Source organism: Botrytis fragariae (assembly GCF_013461495.1).
Source record: "Botrytis fragariae strain BVB16 chromosome Unknown tig00000000, whole genome shotgun sequence".
NCBI lineage: Eukaryota > Fungi > Ascomycota > Leotiomycetes > Helotiales > Sclerotiniaceae > Botrytis > Botrytis fragariae.
The window spans coordinates 1,622,604-1,635,868 of record NW_023500986.1 but is presented as its reverse complement, the minus strand read 5'-3'; the positions used below and the strand labels follow the sequence as shown (position 1 = coordinate 1,635,868).

At 44.5% G+C, this 13,265-nt stretch overlaps 5 protein-coding genes across 5 annotated transcripts; 3 read left to right on the top strand and 2 right to left on the bottom strand.

The window, feature by feature from the left end:
• Window positions 1-283: 283 nt before the first annotated feature.
• On the top strand, window positions 284-3,557 carry Bfra_006725 (putative rna interference protein; the record flags this gene model as incomplete). Its single annotated transcript, XM_037337095.1, has 2 exons — window positions 284-633; window positions 683-3,557. The coding sequence occupies 2 exons, from the start codon at window positions 284-286 to the stop codon at window positions 3,555-3,557; spliced, it is 3,225 nt and encodes a 1,074-aa protein (XP_037198461.1).
• A 1,030-nt stretch (window positions 3,558-4,587) lies between these two features.
• Window positions 4,588-5,305, top strand: Bfra_006724 (uncharacterized protein; the record flags this gene model as incomplete). The annotated part of the gene is made up of 3 exons (XM_037337094.1): window positions 4,588-4,815; window positions 5,009-5,074; window positions 5,153-5,305. The coding sequence occupies 3 exons, from the start codon at window positions 4,588-4,590 to the stop codon at window positions 5,303-5,305; spliced, it is 447 nt and encodes a 148-aa protein (XP_037198460.1).
• A 515-nt stretch (window positions 5,306-5,820) lies between these two features.
• On the bottom strand, window positions 5,821-6,980 carry Bfra_006723 (uncharacterized protein; the record flags this gene model as incomplete). Its single annotated transcript, XM_037337093.1, has 4 exons — window positions 5,821-5,991; window positions 6,045-6,347; window positions 6,425-6,891; window positions 6,950-6,980. The coding sequence occupies 4 exons, from the start codon at window positions 6,978-6,980 to the stop codon at window positions 5,821-5,823; spliced, it is 972 nt and encodes a 323-aa protein (XP_037198459.1).
• A 1,260-nt stretch (window positions 6,981-8,240) lies between these two features.
• Window positions 8,241-9,479, top strand: Bfra_006722 (uncharacterized protein; the record flags this gene model as incomplete). Its single annotated transcript, XM_037337092.1, has 3 exons — window positions 8,241-8,825; window positions 8,922-9,002; window positions 9,102-9,479. 3 exons carry the CDS (start codon window positions 8,241-8,243, stop codon window positions 9,477-9,479), a joined length of 1,044 nt encoding a protein of 347 aa, XP_037198458.1.
• Window positions 9,480-10,483: 1,004 nt separating this feature from the next.
• On the bottom strand, window positions 10,484-12,340 carry Bfra_006721 (uncharacterized protein; the record flags this gene model as incomplete). The annotated part of the gene is made up of 3 exons (XM_037337091.1): window positions 10,484-11,252; window positions 11,299-11,746; window positions 11,797-12,340. 3 exons carry the CDS (start codon window positions 12,338-12,340, stop codon window positions 10,484-10,486), a joined length of 1,761 nt encoding a protein of 586 aa, XP_037198457.1.
• Window positions 12,341-13,265: the final 925 nt, after the last annotated feature.

The window sequence follows — 13,265 nt, the reverse complement described above, 5'->3', positions numbered from 1 at the left end:
CATTTTGTTGTTTCACGCTTTGGGGTTCGGTTCCACCAAACAACATGTTTCTCCCACTCACAAAGCAAGCCCGCTTTGGTAGCCAAATGGCACATGCTCAAGTCGTAATGTTCTACTTATAACACAATATTTTACTTTCGCTATTCCAAGATTGGAAAGACTCATCGTCGTAACTTTCATCGCTCAGTCTTTTATGTCTAGCCTTCTTAACTTGCTCTCTAACACCCACTCGTAGATACACTCAGCGCTCTTTCCCTTTGAGAGAGCCCTCTTGAGCGGTACCATGTCTTTTGACCCAAGCGCACGTGGACGTGGCCGCGGTGGTCGCGGCGGCGGAGATCGAGGTGGACAAGGAGGAGGTGGTGGTGGTGGTGGTGGAAGAGGGGGTGGAGATCGAGGTGGTGGTGGTGGAAGAGGAGGTGGAGATCGAGGTGGTGGTGGTGGAAGAGGAGGTGGAGATCGTGGTGGAAGAGGAGGTGGTGGTGGTGGAAGAGGAGGTGGTTATGATGGGGGAAGAGGAGGTGGAGATCGTGGTGGGCGAGGTGGTGGTTATGATGGTGGAAATCGTGGTAATTATGGTAGCCGTGGTGGAGGCCGTGGTGGAGGTCGAGGTGGCCCGGTATCCATTTTCAAGTAAGGTGCTTGCATTGTACTCCGAGCATTGATCTAACACGTTCTACAGGGATCCTAATTATCCAGCGGAAGCCCCTGATGCAAAAGTCGCGAGAATGGAAGATGACTACCATAAGAGCTCATCCGGGATCACTGCCTTGGATAAGATGTCGCTCAACCAAAGATTTCCAGCTCGCCCAGGATACGGCGAGAGTGGTCGAAAAGTTCAGCTGTATGCTAATTATTTTGCATTAAATACAAGCCCCAATTTTGCTTTGGGGCGTTACCCGGTTACTATATCCCCGAGCATGGACGACAAAAAAAAGAAACGGGAGCAGCTTTTCAACCTCATCCTCGAGTTGCCAGAATTTGCAAACATTCCTCTTGCCACTGATTATGCTTCCATGATCGTCACACCGAACAAATTGCCCTTCAAAGAGGAACGTGTTTTCAGCATTCCTTGGCGAAACGAAGGGGAAGACGATTCACTTGCAAATGCCCAAATTTACAAGGTTCGGATCGGCTCTCCAACGTCTTACACTATTCCCGATCTTGTACAAAGCTTAGGAAATATTTCTGCGGCTAATGTACCAGAGGTGCAAAGAGAGGAAGCTATCCAGGCCATGAATACGGTGATGGGATTCTTCGCCAAGAGCCAGAAAGGAACTGTTTCTATTGCAAATAATAGACACTTCTCCACAGCTCTAGCTGGCAACCAGCATAATTTCACGACCCTGAATTATGGATTGGAGGCTATACGCGGCTTTTATCAGAGTGTTAGACCAGCTACTGGTCGACTTTTATTGAACGTAAACGTCACTCACTCCGTTTTCCTCGAGCGGGGGCCATTGAACATTTTCTTTCAAAGACTTGGTCATGCCAATAGTGTTGTGGATAAGATAAAGAGAAAGCGGGTAGAAGTCACTCACTTGGCTGCAAAAAAGCCCAAGTCCGGTATCGTCATTCCCCGAGAAAAGACGATTTGGGACTTGGCTCGCCCAAGTGATGGTAGAACCGAAGAGCATCCCCCACAGATTGCTAGATATGGCGCTGGGCCAAAAGAAGTCAAGTTTTGGATTTCCGCCGAACAATCATCAGCGAAAGCGAAAATTCCACCTAAATCCGGATCAAAGCAGGGCTCTTCTAAGCCAGCCGCAACAATCAACAAATACATTACCGTGTATGATTATTTCAAATCCAGATATCCGAACGTTGTTTTGGATCCGAAATTTCCTGTAGTCAATGTCGGCAACGACCTCAACCCGTCCTACCTGCCGGTGGAGGTCTGTATCATAAAGCCAGGTCAGATTGTGAAGAAGTCTTTACTTGGAGATCAAACTCGTTTGATGTTGGATTTCGCAAATAGAAGGCCAGAGCCGAACGCCATGTCTATTATCACTTCCGGTAAACAAGTTTTGGGCTTGAACAATAAAGAAAATCCTCTTCTCTCTAAGTTTGGTGTCCAGGTTGGTAACAGCCTTATAACCGTTCAAGGTCGTGTGTTGCCACCACCCGTGATCAATTACAAGAACAGACAACATCGCCCAATGACAAAGACACCCATGGATGGTTCTTGGAATATGAGGGACACTCGTTTCCATACTTGCGGAGATCTAGGTAACTGGACTTACATGGTGGTTGAATCCGACAAACGTGGTGCCAGATGGAACCACAACGATGCGGCCGATACAGTTGAGCAATTTAGGGCCCACCTTCAGGGTGCAGGAATTGGAGTCCAAGGTTGGATGGGTAGACCCGCGCCTTCCCCTAAGCATATAGATGGCAACGAGACAGCTACGTCTGCCGATATTGAACGAGTTTTCCGACTGATGTCTACATCTTCAAACCTAAAGAAACCCAAGTTTCTTCTATGCATCCTTCCAGTGGATGATGTAATGCTTTATAACACGATAAAGCGGTTTGGAGATACCAGAGCCGGCATACATACAGTTTGCGTACAACACTCCAAGTTTACAAAGGGGGACCCGCAATACTTCGGTAATGTCGCATTGAAATTCAATCTCAAGGCTGGCGGTATCAATCAGACAATCGACAAGCTTGGAATCATCAACGAAGGGAAGACAATGGTTGTTGGGATTGATGTAACACATCCATCCCCTGGATCAAAAGACACAGCACCAAGTGTTGCCGCCATGGTGACAAGCACCGATAAGCTGTTGGGTCAATGGTCCGGTATCTGCCGTTTACAAGGCCAAGCTCGTCAAGAGCCGGTATCAGAGCTCGAACCTATGTTCATTAGGCAATTGGACATCTGGCAGAGAAAGAATAAAACATTGCCTGAAAATGTTCTGATCTATAGAGATGGTGTATCGGAGGGGCAATACAACATATTGCTTGAACAAGAACTTCCAAAAATCAGGAATGCTTGTCGTCAGAAGTATCCCGCAGATTATACCAAAAGAAGCCTGCCACGAATCTCGATTATAGTTTGCGGTAAGCGTCACCACACGCGGTTTTACCCAAAGGATCCTGACAGTGCAGACTCTAAGTCGAACTGTCCAGCCGGAACTGTAGTCGATCGTGGTGTTACCGAATCTCGCAACTGGGACTTTTTTCTTCAACCGCATCAAAGTCTTATGGGAACGGCCAGACCTTGCCATTATTTTGTCATTCAAGACGAAATATTCAAGTCTCAGAAAGTCAAAGCTCCTCACAAGACTTCAGCCGATTCTCTTGAAGAATTGACGCACAACATGTGCCACTTGTTCGGGAGAGCTACGAAGGCTGTAAGTCTATGCCCGCCTGCATATTACGCAGACTTGCTGTGCACTCGCATGAGAGCATATCTTGCAGATCAGTATGATCCTCCAACAGGTCGAACTACACCAGAGCCTGGAAATCCTTCAACACCGTCAACGAGTGCGATAGGTCAAGGCAGAATTAGTATCCACCAAGATATTACAGAGTCGATGTTTTGGATCTAAACATTTTGATTTGTTCCCGGGCAGATCACTTATCTGTTTCATGGATGATCCGGTCGTATCCTTAGATTTCCAGGTCACTGAATCCCGAAAGCCTCAGTGCGTAGGCAAGCAGACGCCAATTTTCAACATCTCCATTTGTCGAGGCATTTTTCAACCATGTCGATTGTTTGTTGAGAGCGAAAGATACTTTCCTTTTTCCGTTCACTATTCACTCATTTGATTATTTCAGAAACTCCTGCATTTCAGTAGATCACAGTAATTTTTTCAAGTTGCGTTTCCAATTTGGGTGTGCAATAACCTCAGCTTAAAAAACAGTATTGAAGTACAAACACAGACCTTTTTCATACTGCAAATTGGCCTATCGTGACATATTATAATAGGTGTGAAATCTCGATCAAATGAGTTTTACATATCGTACGTAGCACACAGCTAGAAGTCTAACAGACTGTCAATTATGTTCCTATATCTTTGAAATAAAGAGGAGATTGAATGAAATGAGAGGTTTCAGCCTCCCTACTCTTTTAGATACTTTGTCGAATCATGATGCTAAGCGAACAACGCCCTATTTTTCTTTTTAGGGACAACTAGATATCTCTACAAAAATGAAAAAAGGGATGAAAATACCGAAAAAGTAATGCGTCACTACATATCTCTTATTTTTCTCTTCTCTATAAAGGCTGAAGTTGCCAAGAGCTTGGATAAACTAATCGAGGCATGGATTCGTCAGCTTTACTCAAGGGGAGAATATTGGGGAGGTTCTATTTATGGAAGGGGTTGGTGATGAAATTTTCCTCTTACGGTTGATTTTATTTGGTTAGGTTCTGTTTGTTTTGATGCTCGCCATACTAGAGGCTTGAGAATCCTGTTGACTTGCGTGGAGAGCTACACCTTGTGTCGTTGTATAGATGTGAAAATATCGTGAGATGCTTGCTCTCTGATCCTGATCGATTTCAGATCCGCACTTATCGCATGTAGGTTCTCCTCTATCGCTCGATTAAAGCAATCCTAACCATAGCTCAATACGTCCAGCATGCGCCACTTTATCTCATTCTTCTTCGGCTTTCTTTCTTTCCTCCCTGTCCTTACTCAAGCATGCCTCGTCTACTACGCAACCTTCCCCTTCGATAACGATAAACCGTTTGTAGGGAAGATAATCGATAATGGGATTGAGACGTGCTCGATTAATATGACGTACAATGAACATTGGAGATGGCAGGCGTTGGAGAATGAAAAGGATTGGGAGAGGGAGGAGTGGGCTGTGAGTTTCTCTTCTTGTTTTTGGATTTCGGGTTGAGAGTCTGGGGTGGGAAGGTTTGGGGATGATTAGAGGAGAGAGGATGTGAAGAGGGAGGGACGATGGAGGTAGGTGGATGAGGAGAGGGCGGAGAGATGGAAATGGTGGATTTTGAGAAATACCAGGAGAATGATACTAATACCCGCAAACAAAATAGTGGAAACACTGGCATTTCACATGCACGAAGAAACTATGGCAGGGGAAACTGAAGGGTAATAACACAGTACGTCATCTTCTTCTCTCACTCAAATCTCAAACAAACACATTTTCCAAAACGAAACTCGCTAATACCCGAAAACAGGACCGCACATACGCAGCAGAACTCGGCGTCGGTCTCCGCGGCGTAACATACCATGCGCATGGCGAGAAATTCTGGTTCAACCCGGATACGGTGGAGGATGTGGCGGGGGAAAGATGGGTTTATAGTAAGAAGTTGTGGTGTGCTGGGAAATAGGTTGAGGATGTACGTGGTAAGATTATTAGGGCGGGATTGAAGGGTTGGTTTATGGGATTTGTGAAAGATGGGGTGGTCTGATGGGTTGCTTGTGAAGAGAGTGTGGGGAATATATGGGATGTTGAGAGAGGAGCTGAGTTTCTCTACTTTTTCCTGGAGTAGAGTAACCGCCAGTGTGCAAGGAGTAAAGGCCGTGGATTATCTCTTTACAATGTCTATCAGTTCGCGGATCTATGAAACATTTTTTCTAAAATTTGAAAAAATTCATAACTTCTTATACTACAGACGATTCCTGTTCACATTTCACGTTCTGAATATCTTAAAATTCATGCAGAAACATTTTGAGGCCAATTTTGAAGCCATTGTATGAGACTATATTGCCGTTATTGATATGTGAGCTAAAATGCTAATATTATCCTGCTCAATTCTGTTTTGCACCGCGAACATACGAGTGCCATATCCTCCTATCTTCTTTTGTAAAAATGAAGTATCTGGGAAAACCTTCTGTGTTTAGCTCAACCCTGTTTGAGATTTCCCTCTCGTTCCCCCTGAGCTGAAACCTCCTCTGCAGCCTCTTGCTTTGATCTTACGTCAAATTTCTGCATCCAAATGTCCACCCGCCATTCGTTGATCGCTGCTTGCTCCTCTTTTCCCTGCCTGTATACGTTTAAAAGCGATTCAACGAGCTATACATGGCTTCATCAAAAGCCTCCTCTTCTTCTCATTTCTTGCGTTTCACGATCTTCTTCTCTAGCTCCGGGTCGCGGGCAAACTCAGCAAATTCGACCTCATAACTCAATGGCCCGTGATTAGCAATAAATCTGTCCATTTTATTCGCAATTCGGTCCATTAAACTGCCTGGGCGTAAATCATTCATAGTCATGCGCTGTAAGCAGCGCTTATGAGGTATTTTCTGCTCAATGCATATTTCACCCCTTTCGATTATCTTCAAATGCGTCACTTGTGGGCAGATCTCAGCGAATCTTTTCCATACGTTAACAGAATCATCTATCAATCCCCATAATGTAAGTTCGTCAATACCCTAGACAATCATATTAGTTCAGTGCTAGTAGGTAGCGGGTTTGCGGCTCATACAGAACCGAATCATGGCATACTAACAAGGGTTTTGACTGGAAGTAATAAATCTTTGTAAGCTTGCCTAACACAAGGGAGACTGCTCCACAGGTAGCTCTCATTCATTACCGAATGGCAAAACATGTAAGACAGTTGAAGTACGTCACGCTCATAGTCGATCCATGCCTCAAAGTCTAATTCCAAGCAACGCAGATCCATCTTGGCCATGCCAGATCCATCTGGATTCTTGAAAGTAGAGTATCTCCTTGAACAGGCCGCTCTTGATTCTTGACATACTTGAGAGAGAAGAGGGGCGTTGGAAAAGGTAGGCGAGGCAGAGACAACCTCAGAAGTTGAGTTACGGTCGACAGCGTAATCCCAAATCATATCACGAACCTCTTGAGGAAGTTTAGGGAATCGATGGAATACTGGCTCCTCTGTCGCAAAAATATACCTGTGTGGATTGTCGATTCCGGTTTCCGGAGATGGACTTGGATCATTCTTTTCTACCTCTATACAAGTGATCATTAGTATTCTGATCAAGAGTAGAAAGTAAATGGCATTACTTACTCGCAATACTCGCAACATCCTTGAAGTCCATCTTGAGTTTTGACTTGGTTTTGTGATGTCGGAAGAGGGTTTACGGAGATGGCATTTTGGGGAAATGGAAAAGTGTGGGGGTTAAAAAGAAGTCTGAGTTAGTGTGATTACTAAATTCGAGGAAGACCGACTAGCGCACCTGATTTATTCGTGCCAGAACACATGCTTTCATTGCTTTGTTTTTATAGCATAAATTCCTCTCTCTACGTGATGCGCTAAGGTATCAAGGTCAAGTTTGATACTAGTCAGAGCCATGGACCGCGTGTTGAGCTTGAAAGAGCTATCAAGTGGTTTTCTAGCTTCTGGTAGCATTCAAGATTACGATTCTTCAATGTTGATTGAGTCTCAAAAGGCTGACAGAGCAGACTTTTGAAATTGTACACACCTCACACTCACTCATCATGCCGCATCTCTGATACTTCTCACAAAAGTTGTCGCACCAGAGGCATGATATCCTTCCATACTTCACTTCACTTTCGCTTCACTCCTCTCTCCTCTACAGCAGCCCCGCACAAAGGATACACCCCAAAATTCTATCATAACCAAAAACTCCAAAAGATTAATCAGTTGGTACACACAACATGAATTAATCCAAATCAGACGAACTGAGTTCTTCAAGTGACAAAGTCTTCGGGCGTGAAGCAGAGGTCCCGTTTGAGGGGATGTGAAAGACCCAATGTGTTTATACCACTGAGCCATCTGGACATTGTTTCTTGGTGAAGGTCGTTGCAGTTTTTGGATTCATATAGATGGGTGGCTATGCGAGATAGTTAGTTGGGATAATGAGCAAGGTACGAAGGAGGATCATTTGCTGTTGGGTCCCGGACAAGATTCGAAAGATGAAATGAATGATTGTCAAGTGACAGTTGGATCTTTAGATATCAATGCGTCACAGAATCTGCAGCAATCTCCTCGAGATGAAGGTAAGTGAATGACTACTACACACTCAGATATCAAATCCCTCATTTCACTTTACTCACTATCACCAGATGATCCACTTCATATATTACTCCGCTTCTACAAAATTCAAGTGAATACCACCATCCAATCCAATTTCACGATCTTCGAATGGCTGTACCAAACAAACGCGGCTGGTTTCTATTTAAACCGCACCACAAAGCTCTTCTCAAAGATTCTTCCACCTCCATCTCGAATCTCGAGAAGTTCAATAAAGTCTTCATACATACCACCAGTCTTTGCCAAGTAACCTCTCGAATACAAAAATTCACCCACCACCACATCCCAACACCCCATCTCAACCATGTCAACCACCCTCTACCCGCCCGTTGCCGCCCCCTCAACCGACCAACAATTTCTCATATCCGCCGGTGTCCGCGTCCTCGAATCCCAATACCACACTCTCGATTTCGCACCCCAATTTCTCTCTATCTACGGCCGACCAACCCTCGTCTACCGTCCCTGGGCACGTCTCTGGTTGATCCCCTGCACCCACATTCTCGAAGCCATCACACCACGCTATCCCTCTCACACCGCTGTATTTCTCAAATTTGCAGCGTATAAAGACCGGTATTTGGAGTTTTGCTTGGAGGTGGATAATTATTATGGATGGTTGAGAATGAATAGGGATAAGAAGGGGAAGGGAAATGGGAATTCAAGGGAGGGGGCGAATAGCGAGAAAGAGGGTGCCACGATTATTGGAAGAGCGGAGATGGAGGGCGCGTGGTGTAAGCTTTTGATAGGCATGTTTGATGAGATGAGGTCGAAGAGGGATGTGATGAGGAATTTTGTTGGCTTGAGGAGTATGCTTGGCGAGGAGAGAATTCTTATGACGATCAAGGAGGTAGAAGCGGAGATGAAGGAAGTGTTGAGGTTTGCGGTGGAACAGGTATGTGCTTTTCGCTTTTTATTTGCATGATGGTCTGTGGAAGAAGACATAAAAAGAGGCGCATTAAGCTGGCGACTAATACTCTTGGCACCCCAGAGATTCGGTAAAGAAGTCGAGGAATACTGGGCTAGAAAGTGGAAGATCTACGGATATCGATGTCCAGAATTGGACGTTAAGGTATGTTCTTCCCATCTTTCAAATTTCACATTCCCTATCATTCCCTATTCTTATCCTTGGCCCCTTAAACCCTCACTAATCCCCATCTCCCATACCTAGTGCATAACCGACTGGTCCATCGAAGCACCCTTCCAAAAATCCCTCTTAAAACCCAACGACATCAACAACAACGACTACATCGAGACCGACGATGAAATCGCCGACGAGACATATACTGCAAGCGGCGACAATATCGACTCGGGTGTATCTCTACACAGTGGCGAATCTTCCCAAACGCAGATGACCCAAGAACCTACGCCGGAAATGAGTCAGGAGTCAGAGCTGGAACAGATAAAAGAGCAAAATGTAGAGGAAGAAGAGGAAGATGCGATACTAGAGAAATCTGATCCGGCATTAAACACAAAGCAAAATTTGAAGCGGGAGATGCGGGGAGAAGATTCAGATGCGATGCATGGACGATTGGCATTCAGGAATTAGATCCTAAGAACCGGGAATTAGAAAGCTGAGAGAAGAGGCAAATTCTAAGAAAGGAAATGAAATGAAAACGGGCGTTGAGGTGGGTGTCAAGGGCGCATTGGAGTTGAGTTGTTGACTGTGGATGTGGAGGTTGATTGTGGATGTGGTATTGGGCTATGGATGAGCATGAATAACGTATATGCAGATAGGATAGTTAGTTACCTCGCTTCCTCGGAAGACATCTAACACTGGATAGGAATAAATGCAATGAGAATACCTTTGCCATTAATTCAGATACACATCCGGATTATTTCTCTTTGACTCATCATCTTCCCCCTCTTCCTTAATGTGATTACTTCACTTGCGAGTATTACTTCCACAACAATCATCCACACAAAGATGAATAGATAGATATAAAGTATATTTCCTGATTTGCTTTCCTAAGCTATGTACTCCTCCTTTCCTGTTCCCCATTCCCTGCTCCCCCATCCTACCTAATCTCCCAGCTCCATCCTATCCAACCAACCAACTACCCATAACACCTCCTCAATATCCCCAACCCAATCCAACTCCCATCCATCCACTATGCACCACAGAAGGAGAAACAAAACATAACAAAACAAGAAGAGAAGAATACATGAGTTGTGAATACATGCTAAATTTATAAAATCCACCTCATCCCTTCCCATCCCATTCCTATCCCACAAAACGCCTAAAACCAAAACAGACTATCCCTCAAACACCAATCCATGATGCAACCGCGAAAATGAAAAAAAACCAATGGATCAAAACACGCCACCTATCCAATCCCATCAATGATATCGGTCCATGCACCATGATTCCCTTCCATTTATCTACCTTCCAGTTACTGCACCAAAAACACCGTCCGGGTAGCAAGCAAGCAAAGCAAGTAGTAAGTAAGTGAGCCCCCTTCACTGATACAATTGGTCCCATCCATTCATCCGTTTATACTCCCGCGCAAGGATAAGAAGGAGAAAGAGGAAAGAAAAGGAAATCAAACAGAATTATTCCCATCTCCCTTCAATCTCCACCGCCTTTGCTCCTGCGACTCTCCTTGCGCTCCCGCTTCCTGCACCATATAGCATCTCCATCAACTTCCCCTTTTGCGTTTCCCTAACCTTTCCTAAATATCCACTCGCGTCTTCTAGACCTTGAATTTGCTCTTCAACTCGAATCGTGCTGCTATTTGTCCTTACGAGCGGACTAACTAACTTTTTCCTTAGATAATCTAGATTTGCTCGTAATGTTAACAATTTGCCGTTGTGATCGAGAAGGACAGATTTGTTTTGAATAGTCTTAGAACGGATATTGGCGAGAAGCTTTTTATTCTTCTCGAATTTGTGAAGGGTACTGGAGGAGGGACCAAGAAGTTTGGTCCAGAGTGAAGAGAGAAGTTTATCTTCGTCCATTTCTTGGGTATCTAGCTCGCGAGATGCGCTACGAGATAATGCTTTGAATTGATGATCGATCTTTTCAAAGATGGCAAAGAGATGGAGAGCGTGGTTAAGCTCAGAGCTAATAGCCTCTTCGAGCACTGATAGAAATTCGTTGAATGTTCTCTGAAGTGTTTGACGTGTTCTTTGAGGCGATGACATGCCGAATATATTCGTTGCGACAACGCCAATTTTGGTCGGTGTCCCAGTAGGAGTTTCGAAAACTCCTACTCGACTCAGAAGTGTGTGTATATTATCAAACGCTGAATTAAGGGGAGATGGCGGCAGATGATTCAGTTGAGCAAGTTCTCGTTTCGCCCAATCCATAACGATCAAGATACTAGATATGTCAGATGATTTCAAGCAACAGAAGTAGAAAGTATTACCCATCCACATCTCCGTCAACATTGGCAAAGAATCTGGTTAACTCAACAGACAAAGTTTTGAGGGTTTCACTCAGTTCATCGAGTTCCGCAACAATGACAGGCGCAGAAGTCATATTTGTTGAGCGTACACTCTCACCAAGATCCCAGACCGCAATACCAGTCTGCTGTATATCGCCGATTTGTTGAATCCCATTTTCTGAATAGAATATTAGAGGTTCAAAAGCTCTTGCAAGTCCCGCGACCTTGATAAGATCCGGGACTGGTGGTAGTTGTGAGGGTTGAAATAGTGTTCGTAATGTCAAAATGGAAATAATCGCTATCACAAGCGCACTGCACACGGAAGCCCATGAACTCATGATCTTCTCAAACTTTAAACTCATAGATGAAAATGCAGCTTCAAACGGTTCTGTACGATGTTGTACTTCGGTTTTAAATGCGAATCGAATAACTTTTTATACATCAGCATATGAACCAATACATTTACTCCAAGTTTCATACAGTTGTTGGGGTTCTCCATCGAAGGTACCAAAGCGCCTTCGTGGCCATCCTCCTGTTTAACTACCGCGCCAAACGTCTTTCCAAAATCTTCATTTCCCGAAGGATATGGACCCGGAGAGGGGCTTCTCTTCTTTTCCGGTGATATTGAACCGGTTGGTAATCTGGTTCTTACCGCCGCGGCAAGAGTCGGATCAGATCCACCTCCCTCATCAGCACTCTCATATTCCGGACTACTTTCTCTAGAAAGTTCCCTGTGCCTCTTTCCCAATATATTACTATGCCGATTCCAAAAGCCGCTGCTTCGGTTGCCGTTTTCCTCTCGTCTCCATGCTGGCGGACTGTAGCCACCTCTGGATACCGAGTCTCTTAGGTCGTCCTCCGAGTCCGTGTCGCTGCGGAAGCCCGAATGCTGGGAAGGATAACCAAAACGGCGAGGCGGGTTGTGATCTATCTCTATGTTTCCTTGTTCGAAGTCCTGCAGAGATGCGTTTAACGAGGGGTGGTCGTCGAACATTCCTTCTAGCTCCTCTATCGTAGTGCCCATGATTTCTATTATTCTTCACGATGTCTGTTGATGCGCTCCAACTTGGTATGGGAAGGGCTTTAGTCTGTATGAGATAAAGATATGCGAACGATATGATTATGACAATCAAGAAGGTACTAGGCGCGATATTTAGGTTGATCAGTGTAAAATGGACTTGGTTTTGGATAGTAAATATGGACATATCAATCCAAAAACACGTCTGCCTTGAGTAGCTGTTTACAGTCGCGTGAACTTTGTGAATTTATGACTTTAATTCATACAAGTATGCGACTGTTATTCTTTTCGATATATGAATGCGCCAATGATGGATTGAAAGTTATGTTGGTTTTATCTGGATGTGACTGAACTGATAGCGATGCGATAATGGATAAGTGGGTGGGTTGGAAGAAGTGAATCGCGGATATGATACTAAAGTGGGCTTGGTGGTAATGGGTGGTGGGTGGGTAGTGGGTGGTAGACTGGTACTTGGTGTGTGTACGGGACACGGATAGAGGGAAATAGGTATAGTGCACGGTATTTTGGTGGGGTTATGTCTTTTTTCGAAGGCCCATCGCGCATTCGTGTTTAAAGTGATTGGGGGAGAGAAGAGAGAAGAGAGAGGGGGGGGGAGAGAGGAAAGAAGAAGGATAGTAACAATATGAGTATGGTATGAGTAGGCAGGAGGAGGAGGATACTTCACTTCGTACAGCAAGCACTAGAATCGACTCCAGTAGTATAATTGGTCTCTAAATAGAAATAAGTACAGAAGTACAAACTAAAATCATATTCAATCCATTCAATCCATTCTACTCGTACTATCTCGAACTAATTCATTCCATATTATGTCTATTATTGATTGGCTTTGAAATAGAACATAATAAAGGAGTGTATATGACAGAAATCTCAATACACCTGGATCTTTCCTTGCCTTGGTAGGTATCTAATA